Genomic DNA, 14,506 nt, shown 5'->3' with positions numbered 1-14,506 from the left:
TGGAGGAGAGATGAGGACCCCCCCCCCCCCCAAGACCCCCCAAGAAGTGCTCTTTACAGATTTTAAATAATAATCATAATCATCATTTCCTCAATGACTCTTTATCAAATATCAGGGTCACATGATTCCAGTCCCAACGGTGGATCAAGTTTCATTAAGTTTGTCTTTATTGATCGAGAAAATCTTTAATCCTCAAGTGTCAGATAAATGTGGTGGAGTCAATAAAAACTGTAATTGGAGTGGAAGTATAAGGTTGTTTCAAATTAAAATCAAACTCAGGTAACGTACTTTGTTATGTTTACTTTTACCAGAGTAAAGATCATAAATAATAATAATAATAGCATTTATATAGTTTTTATATCTAGAGGTTACAGTTAGTGTTTTGTAAAATAAATGGGATAAAAAACAAGACAAATCAAGAATACAAAAGAAAACATTAAAAAACAAACTACATCTGTTCAAACTAGTTTAAATCAGCCATTGGAAAGATTTCCTGTAATAATTAAATCAAGTGTAATGTGCTGACAAGTCTAATCTCCTCAGGTACGTGATTCCTGATTCCCTGAGTCACCCTCAGTTACCAGCCTTGACTGATGATATCTGCCCCATCATGGTTTCTGTTTTTATTATCCACACATTGCTTTGTCATGTTAAGCAGCAGCAGCAGTAAAGTGAGTCAGCACTCACACTTCCCATCTGACTCAGCATCAGTGTGTATAAAAGAGTTCCAGAGAGGGCCGCTCACTCAGAGGAGGAGACGACTGAACCTCCACCAGCACGAAGGAGACGAGACTGATCACAGGTAAATAGATCACATCACACGCATTGTTCTGTAGCTTCTCATTCAGATCGGATGTAAAACCAAATGTTCGTTACAGTCGGCAAAGATGGAGAACAAGAAGAGCGCGAGGAAACCTGACACGGGGGACGTTGGCAGGTATGACAGCTGAGTTATATGTGTTGAAAATAACTTTTAAACTCATGTTTTTTTATTATAAGCAGCTAATTATTAGTGTTTTCAAGATGTGATAAAAGTTCCTCCTGCGTCCTGTCTTGTCTTCAGGGATTTATCAGAGCAGATTAAAGCAGCAACCAAAGACAACCACGTCAGAGCCGAGAACACACAGCTGATGCTGAGCTACCAGAAGGGTCAGATCACTCTGCCCCAGTACAAGGTCGGTTCTGCTCTCCAACCCGATCAGTGAACTCTGGAAAGTCAGTCAACGTCCTGTAAAGTGAATGTTTATCACGTCTCTCAGGTGCTGCTGTGTTCCCTCTACGAGATCTACAAGGTCCTTGAGGAGGAGCTGGACAGGAATTCCACCCATCCGGCTGTGGCACCCATTTACTTCCCTCAGGAACTGGCCCGTGTGGAGTCTCTGGAAAGCGACCTGGAGGTTTTCCTGGGCTCGGACTGGAGGAAGAGGGTGATTGTTCCCGCAGCCACACACAGATACCAACAGAGGCTGCGACAGGTGAGGGAGCTGCTGTGAAATGATCCATCGATCCAAACAAACACGAAATCTGATTACAGGCTTTAATTCTACAGATAGGTGAGGAGAACCCGGCGCTGCTGGTGGCCCACGCCTACACCCGGTACCTCGGTGACCTCTCAGGGGGTCAAGTGCTGGGGAAGATTACCCAGAAGTCCCTCGGGCTGAGCGGCAAAGAGGGGCTGTCGTTTTTCTCCTTCCCTGGCGTGAACAGCCCCAACCGCTTCAAGCAGCTGTACAGGAGCCGCATGAACAGCATCGAGCTGAAGGAGGAGGAGAGGAGGGAGGTGCTGGAGGAGGCCGTGTCCGCCTTCGAGTTAAACATCCAGGTGAGGAGACGCGGACTGAAGCAGCGGAGGATTGTGGGAAACATGGGCAGGTTCCCTAAGAGAATGGTCACATGAGATGCTGCCACGTAAACAGGTTTCTCTTTACATGAACCTGAATAGGATCATAATTAAAATAAGAAATAATCTAAGCCATGGAGTATTCTCACACTTTATCTTGACATGTCATCCGCTGTATTTTCTTTTATTGTGTAAATACATGGGAAGTGATACTAAACCAGAGTCAAACCCTGCATGTGCACACACACTTGCAGATTCGGATTCACAACCAGTACTGAACTCACATTAACTCCTAAGAGGAAGTGAAACTGGGGAATAAATGCAGAGCAAGCACAGCTCTGACTTAATAACCGTTTCTGTAACTTGTTCTCCTGCAGGTTTTTGACGACTTGCAGAAAATGCTGAGCGTCACGATGGCGACGGCGGACCAATCCAAGAGCAGCTTCCCGGCGGCCGTGCTCCCGTCTCCACAGATCAGCCAGTTCACCATGAGGCTGTGTGTCGCACTGGCCACTGTCGTCACCGCCACCAGCACTTTACTCCTCGTCCAGTACAACAAGTACGACTGAGAGTTGTGTCCAAGCTCTTCATGATCAAATCTCAACGTGTCGTCTTTTTATATGTATTTTATTAAACATTTACTATGTGAAAACTGTCTGAGTCGTCTTTTTATCATTGAAATGATGAAAATACAAAAAGAAACTTAACATTTCAAATACTTTATTATTTTTTTTACAGAGAATGAAGACACGTAATCTTTATATTGACAAAAAAAACACCATCAACAGCTGAACAGTTTTATCCAACAACTTTCTTTATAACATCTGATGAGACTGTTGTTGCCAGGAATCAAGATTTTACTGAATCAGTCAGAAGAAAAATACAGGAAGAGATTTCACCCTGACTGAGATCAGAGATTACTGGTAAATACAGAGAAGCACAAACATGGAGATAAGAACTATTTACATCAGCATCAGTATAGTAGAGCGATACTGGAGACGCAGGTCGCTCTACTTGACTCTGTAGAGCACTTTCCTCTGCATGCGGTGCTGCATCTCACCCCTCCTCAGCATCAGGTGCAGGACTTTGTAGACGGCGTGCTCCGGATATTTCTGTAGACGGGAGGAGAATAATTTGAGACTTGGAAGCCACTTCTTCTCTGCTCCAAAATGGCATGTCTATTCTTAATTGACCCCCCCCCCCCCCAGTCTGTGCTTTCACCCGTTTACGATTCGCTGTGACCGACCTGTTTGGTGAAGTCCTGGACGATGCTGTGCTCCGACACCTGGGAGCCGATGGCGAAGCGTCTCTTCATCTGCTTCTCGATGCGGGAGATCATTTCCTGGTCCTCCTGAGAAGTGAAGCCCTCCGCACCTGAACACAACATGTGGAGACATGTCAGAGCAGGAAACTGCTGTGTGCAGTTCAAATGTTTATCTGAGCTGTGTAATGGCAGAATTTGCATTTGTGTAATGTGTATGTAGAAGAAAGTATGAACAAATGTTTTCTGTGACTTAACTACGGAAGTTGCAGAAGGAAGTGTTTATGGCCCCCACATGTGTGACTGAGCAATTGGTCACTGCAGGGGTTTACTTAGTGTGTCTGATAGAGATGGGTGAGGGGAACTCTGCATTGTATACAGGACTGGGGTCTTTTGATGTTGTAAATGAAGATTGGGGATCTCGGAGACAGATTGTCTCACACCAGAAGTCACACCAGGGGTCTGGGACGGAGATCTGAGACAGGAACTCTGCCCAACCTAGTCAGAGATCAAGAGGCTGAAGAATACCTTTTGCTTCTGATTGTATAAGTGAAGTGATTCTCCTGTGCTCTGTGCTCATTCTATACACGTTACAGTAGGTGGCTGTGTGGGGTAAGCCCACCTGCAGGTGTTAGAATTGAACTTTCCGAGAGACAATGTTATGCGTGTATTATTATACAATAGAGTATCATTATCCACCACAGCCGGCAACAATCATCCATCTTTAGTGTTTTGCCTCCCCCTGGTGGACTGGATTGTAGCAGCTTGTTCTAGATTAATCACACTCTGTTGTGCATTTGTGTTCCGGTGCTACAGCCGATTCAATATGTGGAAATCTGTATTTGCATTTAACAAATCAAAACCAAGAACACGCACCTGACAGGCTGCCGGACATCGCAGCGTCCAGTGTGGAGACCTGGAAGAGTCTGAGGGCCTCGTCCACCTCCGTCTCTCCAGCCACCGCCTGCAGCTTCATCTTAGCCAGAGACTCTGCGATTCTCACGACCGCCTCCAGCTGCCTGCAAAACCACAAACACAAGGTTTATTACTCAAGAGCCTGAGAGTGTCAGAGGTGTGAGAACACGTCCATCACAGACATGTGGGCAGAGACAATACCTGACAGTGATGGGGATGGAGGGTCTCTTGTCACTCTCTCTCTCGTGCTCCCTCGCTCCGCTCCTCATCACCACGTATCTGTTCTTCAGCTTCTCAGCAGCGGCCGCAGACAGTCGGGGGCCACATTTACTGTGAGCAAACATTAAAATTAAAACTAATTCAGTTAGAGGCTTTCAGGAATTAAATGCTTCGTGTGTGTAAAGGCAGATAAACTCACACTCTGGCATAGGCGATGTATTTCTTATAGGTGGCCAGTGGGATCTCTCCCTCAACACCCTCCGTCTGCGTGTGAGCACTGAGGTGAACGTTCATCACGTGACGGGCCAGCGTCTACGAAGAGTCAAACATCAAAACGTTACTCTCAGGGAATAATCTGTTGATCTGAGGATTTAAAAAGCAGGAAAACCTCCGGCCTCCTCACCATGTCTCTCTCCGTATCGTGGTGGTCCTTGATGATGAAGATCATGTCGAAACGGGACAAGATGGTGGGCATGAAGTCGATGTTGTCCTCGCCCTTGGAGTCGTCCCAGCGGCCGAACACCGAGTTGGCTGCAGCCAGGACCGAGCAGCGGGAGTTCAGGGTGGTGGTGATGCCGGCCTGGGAGGAGTCAAGTCGTTAGATAGTCTCCTCGGAACAGAGGTTATTATATGTGTGTGTGTTTTTTTTTTATAAAAACACCCTCTAAAACCTGTGAGTTTTCTGACGAGCTGACAGAACTACAAACGTTTACAAAAACTTTAATTTCTCAGCCTCTGAAGAAGAAAGAGACATGAAATAAATAATATTTGACAGCTTAAACATTTGGTTTTCATTCTAAAATGTTTTCATCAATGAAACTCTCCTGTAATCTGGTTTAATATTTCTTAAAAGCTTTTCGCGGGCTAAGAGTGCTTACAAACAAACTACATTTCCAATAATAAACATCTGGGTGATACCTTAGCGATGGAGATGGTCTGCTGCTCCATGGCTTCATGGATGGCCACTCTGTCATCTTCTCTCATCTGAAGAACAAAAGCAGAGGTTTGTCTTTAATCCTGCTCGACAAATGAAAAGATTAATAAACAGCTCCTGCGACTCAAACTCTTTGTACCTTGTCAAACTCATCGATGCACACAACTCCGCCATCAGCCAGCACCATGGCTCCGCCCTCCATGATGAATCCTCGAGTGTTGGGGTCCCTGAGCACGGAGGCAGTCAGACCAGCTGCACTGCTGCCTTTACCTGAGGTATACACCTGAAGGCACAGGATCCAGACTCAGTATCAGGGGGTGGATTTAAAGATCAGTTTATAATGATGACAGATACCAGAGAACATAATTACCCCGATAGGTGAACATCTCTCCACGAACTTGAGCAGCTGTGACTTGGCCGTACCCGGATCTCCCAGCATCAGCAGGTTGATGTCGCCCCTGCGAGTGAGACCATCAGGCAGCCTGAGGGACGGGGAATAAACACATTAATACACCTGATGGAGGAGGTGGATTTACAGCCCCTGTAGAGATTGAGAGTGTTTTTTACCTTTTCCTCGAACCTCCAAACAACAGGCAGGTGATGGCCCTTTTCAGATCGTCGCTGCCGTAGATGGAGGGAGCGATGGAACGCGCCAGAGATTCGTAGATGTTAGGAGACGCCGCCAGTCCTCTCAGCTCCTCCTCTTCCTGTGGAGTAACTGATCCAGTGGCACCACGTCCTGCACGAGACCAACATCACATTAACATCTGACTTCGTCCCAGAATGCTTCACGCAGATACACAAGAGTTTTAATGCAGAAATTCATGTTCACCTGCTCCTTCCGTGTCCACCTGGATGCCAACCACTCGCAGGTAGGACGCACGGATGCCCACACCGGAGCTCTTCTCTCTGCCGTGGGCCTTGGCAGCAGCCATTTTTTTGATGGAGTAGATGCCCATGATGGTCACCCTGTTGCCCGGGACCACACGGTCACACAGATACCTGAGAGGGGAGGACAGAGGAGAGGCACACAGGTTAGTTTCTCAGCAGCAGGGAGCACTGGCTTGTGGATTAGAGTAGAACGTGCTCCTCACCTGTCGCAGTAGAGCTGCAGGTGACGCGGCATCTCTCCGTGAGGCACAGCGTCCGGAGACTCCTGCAGCCGCAGCGTCTGGAAGTCGACACAGACGCAGCGGTCGGGGAGGATGAAGTACGGGTCGATGGGACACTTAACGCTGCCGGCGCCGTCACTGAGAGGAGAGAGTTTCCAGGGAGTTAAACACGAGGAAATCGTGTTGGAAAGTAAAATCCTGGCTTTTCTCACGGATCTGGTCCAACTCACCTGTTGCACTTGCGCGGCAGAGCGTAGCCCTGCAGGCCAGGGGGCAGAGGGATGTTGCTGATGAGGTTGCGGCAGCCGCGACACTGCAGACACACCTTGGTGGCCTTGGCCCTCACGGGTGTGGCCGAGATGATGATGCCGTGCACCTTCACCAGACGAGACACCTGGTCGGACTGAGCAACGACAGAAACAGAATTTGACTAAGCTGTTGACGACGAACGGAAGGAGGCGAAACATAAAGGAGGTGAAGTAAGTCGTTACCTTGAGGCAGCGAATAGACGCGTGATGAGCGTCGCTCTTCACCATGACCTGAATGTCCTGCACGGTCTCCTCCCCCACAGGCCGGGGGCGGGTCACTTCATCAGCCACTTCCTTTGCAGCTTCCTCCAGCTGTCAATGACAACAAATTGTCAGAGGAGAACAATCAAATAGAGTAAATCGTGAAGTTTTACTTGGAGAGCTGAAAGTGTGGGGTGGTGTGGATCTTAGCCGCAGACGCACCAGTGGAAGGTTCTCCGTGGGCAGCTTGTAGAGGCAGTCGGCCAGATCCTCCTCGAAGCTGGCGAGGTCCTCCATCTCCACCTCCACCCAGTACTCCCCCAGGGTGTAGTGTCGCTTCAGCTCATCTCTGAACAAAACAACGTAAAAACACATCAGGAACGTTACTGGAGAACAAATCTCATGCTGCCTCGAAGATAAAGAAACACTCATACTTATCAAAACTGTAAGTCATCCTCAATTTAAACAATAAAAGATTATGAGACGTTGTAAAAGTTAAAGCTGAATAGAAAAACAACTAGAGTTGGTTTAGAAAGTCATAAATACCTCCAGAGAGATTGGTCTAAAGTGTTTGAGCCATTGCTGAAGATATATCACATAAATAACTTGTTGAACAGAAGTTAGTGATCAGTGCAAAGTCAGATACGTGGAAAATACCAATGTAGTACTTTGTTAATGGTTCCCACACCACTGGATAGTGTTCTCACAGAAATATAACGAGTTTGAAGATGAGATTTCTGCAGATGTGACAGCATCAGTGCAGATGTTATTGTTTCAGAGTGAATGAAAATGGATCAGAATGAAACAGATTGTAGAATAATCACTGATGTGGGTCAAACCCCAGTTATTATGGACCCTACATTTCCCACAATGCAACTCTGTTTGCATATTGTCCTCCCTCACTTTGGCTTGATGACATGAGGGTTTTTACTTTAGAGACTTTAGAGAATCCACATCATTTATCTATTATGAATTATTATAGATTTATGTAGTTGGCCTTTGCCACACGGTGAATCCAGATGTTTCCTGACCACGCCGCCGCTTCCTCCTCACAGTCCCACATGACACCATCACTGTTTATCCACATCTGGAGTCTCACCTGTATTTGTATGTGAACCCGGTTCGGTCCGTTCCCACTCTGAACTGCCGGAGGAACTCACGGAACCGCTTCTTGATCTGGGTCCGCTTCAGCCCCCCCTCATCGGGACCGGTTCCCTCTCCGCCTCCGAAGCTGTCGCTGTAGTAAACTCCCGGATCGTCGAAGCCGGACATTCTGCAGCAGGTCGGTCCGAGAGAACTGTGAAACTTTGATTCAAGTAAAATAAAGTGCGACGGAAGGAAAGTGGTGGAGCACGAGCTGCTCTGTTCCGCGGCAAAATCTCAGCTCCTTCCTGTCTGTTTCCCGCGAGCCGGTTCTCGCGCCGCCCCCTCTTCTGACATCTGATTGGCTCAGGGCACAGGAGGCCCCCTGCCATTGGCCGAAGAGACTCAGAGGAGGCGCGGCTTCGAGAGGCGGAACTGGGGAGCCGCGGTGGCGCGAAAGAGACAACAGAGACGGCTCCTATTGGCTGAAGTGACACCAATTGGGCGTGGTTAGTGGTTCGAGGCGGGGCTGGTGAGGAGTGATGGCGCGAAAAGGACAAGAGAAGCACGAGGAGGAAACATGGAGGAAGTTTTTAAATAATAAGTGAACTGAAAAGATAAAGATGGTTTGATCTGAAACAAAAGACAAACAAACCCTGGAACTTAATCACTTTATAAATTATATATGTATTTGTAGTTTTATAAGTATCTCAAAAGTACTTACTGTCCATTACTGGTTAGACTCACAGAAGACAAATGAAGGCTGTCAACAAAGAATAAACTGAGGCCGGACTAATGTGGGTCAAGAAGAGATAGTATGTTTCCTTTGCCCCTTTTTATATATGTAAATATTACCTTTGTAAAAATGTAAAAAGTCTATTTAAAGAGTAAACGTGGTGGAGTATCAGCACCAAAGAAACATCAGATGCACATTTATTGAAACCAACGCACAATGGATCACAAAGGACAAAGTTACAGGTTAGTTTTTGATGTTTCTATAGAATGAATATAAATGTATGTCTGATGTGATTTTCTACTTCTATTTCTCCTTTTCCTCATACATAGATGTAATTTTGCACAGTGAAGATCAAACATCCAAATAAAGAAACAATAAGCAAGATGCACATTTGACTTGAGAGAATCTTTAATGTTTTTTCATTTTCTCTACGACCAGAATGTCGCAGATCTGCTGTTGCATCTCGACAAAGCAGCTCTACTGAGATGATATAAGACACAACATAAGACTTATTCATAAATGTTGCCAATGACAAAAAAATATGCATTTTATTTTCAGTCACTTCAAAACAAATATTTGGTTCTTTCACTAGTTTTAAAGAATAAGTTCAAAGTTTACTATGATAAGTGCTGACAATGTAAAGTGATGTCTAATAACACCATTACATTTATGTTCTTAATTATTAAAAGAACAACCTGCATTAAGTTTGACTGACTCGTCTAAATAAACTTGTCTATTGTCGACAGGTAAAATAATCTGAGAGAAATGTTGTTGCTCTCATTAATTTAATGGGAAATAAGGAATAAACAGCCCTTTTCTTTTAAATACACACAAGTGCTTTATTAAGCCAAGCACACACACACACATACACAACATAAACCTCTGTAACCAATATATCCATCACAATCATTCATAGGTCGCGAGTAACAGGCAGCAGGCTTCACGGTTTCTATAGCAACGGCTGATTCCCCCCCCGTGTGTCGCACTCAGGAGACGACGCCGTGCTTCCTGCCCGTCTGGATGAAGGCGTCCACGCAGCGGTCGATGTCTTCGTCCGTGTGAGCCGCAGAAATCTGAACTCGGATTCTGGCTTTGCCCTTTGGTACGACCGGGAAAGAGAATCCAATCACATACACTCCTGTGGAGGGAAGGGGCGAGTTAACAGAGGCTTTTCAAATCTTATAAAGTTAGTCTGGTCCTGTACAATGTGTACGATTCACATTCACACACACATTCAGGTCCTAGTTCTGAATGCAGACATGAGAAACCAGGGATCAAACCACCGACCTTCTGGTTGGTTAGTGGACAACCTTCTCTACCTCTTAACACCCACAGGGTTTATTTAATGTACATCACCATGAAACATGTTCAGCTGTGGTCTCAGGTTTTCACCACGGACTCACCCAGCTTCAGCATGTCGTCGGCCATCAGAGACGCCAGCCGCGCGTCGCCGAGCATCACAGGACTGATCGGGTGAGCCGAGCCCGAGATGGTGAAACCAGCCTTGGTCATGTTGTTCCTGAACCTGAACAAACAGCAGAGAGACAAATATTATAGTGACATACACAAGCTGTACTTCATTTAGCCGTCAGAAGGTAAAATTACCTAATCCTGAACATTTCCTTAGGCAACGAGAGGAGGAGTCAATAAAAGACAATACATTGAGTTAAAGTTTGTCTTTCTTGTTTGTTTTGGACGGAGGCTACATGCATCCACATAAACAAAATCCTTCCAGACGAGGCAACTGTGAATTCTGATTTCGATGATTTTCTTGCTGTAACTGTTTTTATTTACATGTTTATATTTTTTTCGAGAACAATCTTTGACCGGAGAGAGAAGACTCTTCAAATTGAATTGTACCTGAGCAAAATGACAATAAACATCTTTCATTAATTTCCTTTATTCTGAATAATGCTTTGTTCAGCGAGTTGTTCACAGTTGCGTAATGTGGCCTGAAGGTTGTGTGGGAGTTTCTGTTTTGTAACTAGATGATGGGAAATGTGAATTTGTTCCAGAACCACTGAGCGGCCAACACTAATAAAAGCTCATTTGGTGACTAACATCAGGATGAAGACGTTTCTCCAGTTTCTCCACTTGGATGTTTTTTACGGTTTCCATTTCCATCTTCAGCAAACTGTGCGTTTATATGGACCTTTTTAAAAACGTCTTTTTTAACAGATGGCCGACACGACAATAATAAGTTGCTTCTGAATTTCTGAAAATGTTCCAAAGACTTTGAAAAAGACCTTGACCTGTTACCGCTGACACCAGCTGCCACCGGGCTAACAGCAAAACCAACAATAGCACTCGGCCCCACCCTCCCAACCCCCACTCCTAGAACAAACGCACCTCATGGTTTTGGCCGTCATGCTCTGTGCGATCTCATTGGAGGCGAGCAGCAGCTCCACAGCCCGGGTGGCACAGCCCACCACAGGAGGGGGGAGGGAGTTGGAGAACAGATACGGCCGTGAACGCTGCCTCAGCAGGTCAATGAGCGGCTTCGGGCCAACTGTGTAGCCACCTGAAAAATTAAACAGTGCACAGTGCAGAGAACGAGTGATTTGATGTGGAACTGTTACATCTTGTCTCAATAAGCTGCTTTCAGACCAGCACTGACGTTCGGAGGATTGTGTTTTCATTCACAAACACGACTCTGAATGAACGATGCTGCTGCTGCTTTGTTTCTGGAAACTGTTCTGTGATAATATACCAGATGCTGTTGAAGACCTACCTGCTGCTCCACCCAGTGCTTTCCCCAGGGTGGAGTTCACAATGTGAACTCTGTCCATCACTCCCAGCAGCTCGTCCGTCCCTCTGCAAATCACAGTACTCATCAACGAATAAACTGAGCTAATCCACCATTTCAATATAAACTAATATAATGTATATTCTTTGCATTTTGGATGACTCAGCATCTTACTCACCGGCCCCGGGGCCCCAGGAAGCCGGTGGCGTGGCATTCGTCTATAAACACCATGGCTCCGTACTGTTCAGCCAGGTCACAAATTCCCTGTAAGGGAGCCACGTCTCCGTCCATGGAGAAGACGCCGTCTGTGACGACCAGGCGCATACGAGACGACTGAGGAGGACGAGACACGGTGAAGAGTCAGTGAAGCAAACACAGTCATTTGTCCTCAATCTGCTTTCATACAAATACAACACTTAGTTTGTAAAGACCCTTCTTCCTTAGTAACTGTTGCTAGGTTGACTTCTTCATCCCTGCATTGCTCATAGTGGTGACGGCATGTTTCAGATTAGGAATCATGTGGTTTCCTGCAGCACAGGAAGAGATCCACCCACCTGCGACTCTTTGAGCTTGACCTCCAGATCGCTGAGGTCCATGTGTTTGTAGCGAAACCTCTTTGCTCGACACAGACGGATCCCGTCGATGATGGAGGCGTGGTTCAGCTCATCAGACAGCACTGCGTCATCCGGGCCCAACATAACCTGGGGTAACAGTGATTTGAGGCCTTGTTGAGCACGACAGGAGAGATCTTCCTCGTCTCAGTGTACAGTGTAAAGCGTGACGTACCTCAAACAGCCCAGCGTTGGCATCAAAGCAGCTGGCGTAGAGGATGCAGTCTTCCCTCTCGTGGAACTCTGCGAGCTTCTGCTCCAGATGTTTGTGCAGATCCTGTAGATCGCAGATCATCAGTGCTTCTAATCGTCGTCTTGCAGGAGTTAAAGGTGCCGTTTGAGTGTCGGAATAATCTTACCTGTGTCCCACAGATGAATCTGACGGAGCTCAGTCCAGCACCGTGCGACTTCAGAGCATCGATCCCGGCCTGCACCACGTCTGGATGACTGGACAGGCCGAGGTAGTTGTTGGCACAGAAATTCAATATGTCTGAAAGATGAAGTTACAGAGAACATGAAAGATTGAAATGTAAGTGATTGTTCTGTCCATGAAACAACAAAACCAAACGACCAGGTCAACACATGAGAACAAAGAGTGACAGTCGTCCCTGGGAATGCACCACACGTGACCAGAAGCCAAAGGGCCATTCATAAATCAGCAGAGTCAAACCCTGGCAACGGTTCATCCTGGAGTGTAAACACAGAGCTGCTGTTTGGATCCCAGAGCAGCAAACAGGTTGGATATTAGTATCCGTGAGCACATATTAATAGTTTACTCACTTTTTTTAATTTACGCAACATCTCCAGAATCTGTTTCTCCCTCAGTTGGCGCAACACAAAACTTCTGATTCATGACCTGGTCACTTCCTGCACTGTCACCTCCTTCTCACTGGTATTTTACAACCACTCCAAACCATCCAACTTTCTGCTGCTGCCTTCATCACCTGAGTCCTCATCAGTCCTCATCCAGCTTCACTGGCTGGAAGCTGGATGAGGTAACTTCCCCACGCAGGGAAATTCCCTTGTTTTTGCGCGTTATGTGTGAGATATTGAAATAGACGTATACATATATGTATAAGTATATAGGCAGGTATGGTATACAATATGAATGAGTATAAAAATGGTATGTATTCCCCATTGGATATTAAATAGCAGTATACTAAAGTAAAACTATGTAAAGGATGTATGTATCCAAGTATATATATAAATTCACAATAGTATACAGTATGATATGAATGTAAAAAGGTATTAACAATATAAAATAGGAAGATTTCGCGATGAGAGCCATACATATGGAACAATATAATATAATATAATTGGTATATGTTTTACAGAAATTCATGTATTGTAGAGAGGACATGATATATTGTCCTGGAGTTCCCTGAAAGGTGCCATGAAATAACATTTATTATTATTACTATTATATCAAACCTATTTGTTAGTAGTTATTGACTTTAGGTAGTTATTTTAGATTGGATTTAGATTAAAAAGTTTTTCCCTTCGTGTTGATCCAACAAGCTTGTGTCCTCCAGTGTTTTAAGGTTAATTAAATTGAGTTGAGTCAAATTAAACCAGAAGAAAACATGAAGTCAGATCAACAACTGTAAACAGCCACGTTTCTGTGTGCGTGGTGCGTTCAAGGACACGGTCTCCCCCCCGTAACTCTCCCATCTGTCACACTAACTCACTGCCTCGGCTTCCGTCCACGTTGATCCGCGCGCCCTGTTTGGACGTGATGATCCGCTCCGCCTTCCACGTCCCGGCGGCTCGGATCGAGTCCAGCTCGCCCTCCAGCACCGCTCGGGCCGCGGCCACGGCGGCGTAGGTCCGGCCCGGAGCCCCGGCCGAGGCCCGCAGGAGCCCGCGGGCAGAGGGCACCAAACCCCGGGCAGCTTTTCCGAGAGACATGACGGTTCTTCCACCCGAGAGAGAAAAGTGTGGATGGAGCAAAACGTGCAGCAGAAAGCGAACTGGGTTTCCTACCCGAGGTGGAAGAAGCCCCGCCCATACCCTGCCTCTGATTGGGCGTCTCTCACATCCTTCCTCAACTGTAACCAACCATCGCTCTTCGTGCCTGAGGCTAAACCAATCAGAGGCAGGGTAGGGGCGGGGCTTCTTCCACCTGCGGTTTGCTTTAAATCCCGTAATTTTACGTCACGTAGGAGGAGTGGGCGTATGCGTGGCGGGCCAATCAGGTGGCAGAGCGCTTGGGAGGTGGGCTACTTTTGTCCAATCAGATTTTAAGAGAGTAAAAAAATCGCTTGTTCAGATGGTGGTTGTTTACTTCTTAATAATTAAATAAATACATAAAATAAAGTCACGTATAATGTATATAGTATAATATTTTAATATATTGAGCTCTATTACTTTATTTCAATTTACTGTGTGTAAATGTGTTATTGTTTTACTGAGCTGACCTGATCTCTCTCTTCTCGTTCACTTACACACGACAAATAAACCTTGAAACTATAAACTTTAAAGGTTAAAACTACTTCACCTTGTTTATTCCATGTGTGAACTGGTATATTGTTAAAATATGT

At 45.9% G+C, this 14,506-nt stretch overlaps 3 protein-coding genes across 3 annotated transcripts; 1 reads left to right on the top strand and 2 right to left on the bottom strand.

Moving 5' to 3' along the window:
- Nucleotides 1–754: 754 nt before the first annotated feature.
- Nucleotides 755–2,467, top strand: hmox1a (heme oxygenase 1a). The gene is made up of 6 exons (XM_034592972.1): nt 755–802; nt 879–937; nt 1,064–1,175; nt 1,260–1,475; nt 1,550–1,822; nt 2,218–2,467. The coding sequence occupies exons 2-6, from the start codon at nt 888–890 to the stop codon at nt 2,407–2,409; spliced, it is 843 nt and encodes a 280-aa protein (XP_034448863.1). The 5' UTR covers nt 755–802; nt 879–887; the 3' UTR covers nt 2,410–2,467.
- Nucleotides 2,468–2,539: 72 nt separating this feature from the next.
- mcm5 (minichromosome maintenance complex component 5) lies at nt 2,540–8,188 on the bottom strand. Its single transcript, XM_034592969.1, has 16 exons — nt 7,890–8,188; nt 7,013–7,139; nt 6,773–6,901; nt 6,512–6,684; nt 6,264–6,419; nt 6,002–6,171; nt 5,737–5,908; nt 5,540–5,651; nt 5,309–5,452; nt 5,154–5,219; nt 4,639–4,815; nt 4,435–4,547; nt 4,218–4,346; nt 3,978–4,120; nt 3,087–3,214; nt 2,540–2,952 (listed from the first exon to the last, which is right to left on the bottom strand). The coding sequence occupies exons 1-16, from the start codon at nt 8,060–8,062 to the stop codon at nt 2,851–2,853; spliced, it is 2,214 nt and encodes a 737-aa protein (XP_034448860.1). The 5' UTR covers nt 8,063–8,188; the 3' UTR covers nt 2,540–2,850.
- An 807-nt stretch (nt 8,189–8,995) lies between these two features.
- On the bottom strand, nt 8,996–13,966 carry gcat (glycine C-acetyltransferase). The gene is made up of 9 exons (XM_034592971.1): nt 13,655–13,966; nt 12,326–12,456; nt 12,142–12,243; nt 11,910–12,056; nt 11,534–11,688; nt 11,341–11,423; nt 10,959–11,130; nt 10,013–10,134; nt 8,996–9,747 (listed from the first exon to the last, which is right to left on the bottom strand). Exons 1-9 carry the CDS (start codon nt 13,872–13,874, stop codon nt 9,596–9,598), a joined length of 1,284 nt encoding a protein of 427 aa, XP_034448862.1. The 5' UTR covers nt 13,875–13,966; the 3' UTR covers nt 8,996–9,595.
- Between the last annotated feature and the right edge of the window lie 540 nt (nt 13,967–14,506).

The sequence above is a fragment of the Hippoglossus hippoglossus genome, chromosome 8, assembly GCF_009819705.1.
Source record: "Hippoglossus hippoglossus isolate fHipHip1 chromosome 8, fHipHip1.pri, whole genome shotgun sequence".
Classification (NCBI taxonomy): Eukaryota; Metazoa; Chordata; class Actinopteri; order Pleuronectiformes; family Pleuronectidae; genus Hippoglossus; species Hippoglossus hippoglossus.
This window is presented reverse-complemented; position numbering and strand designations above follow the sequence as displayed.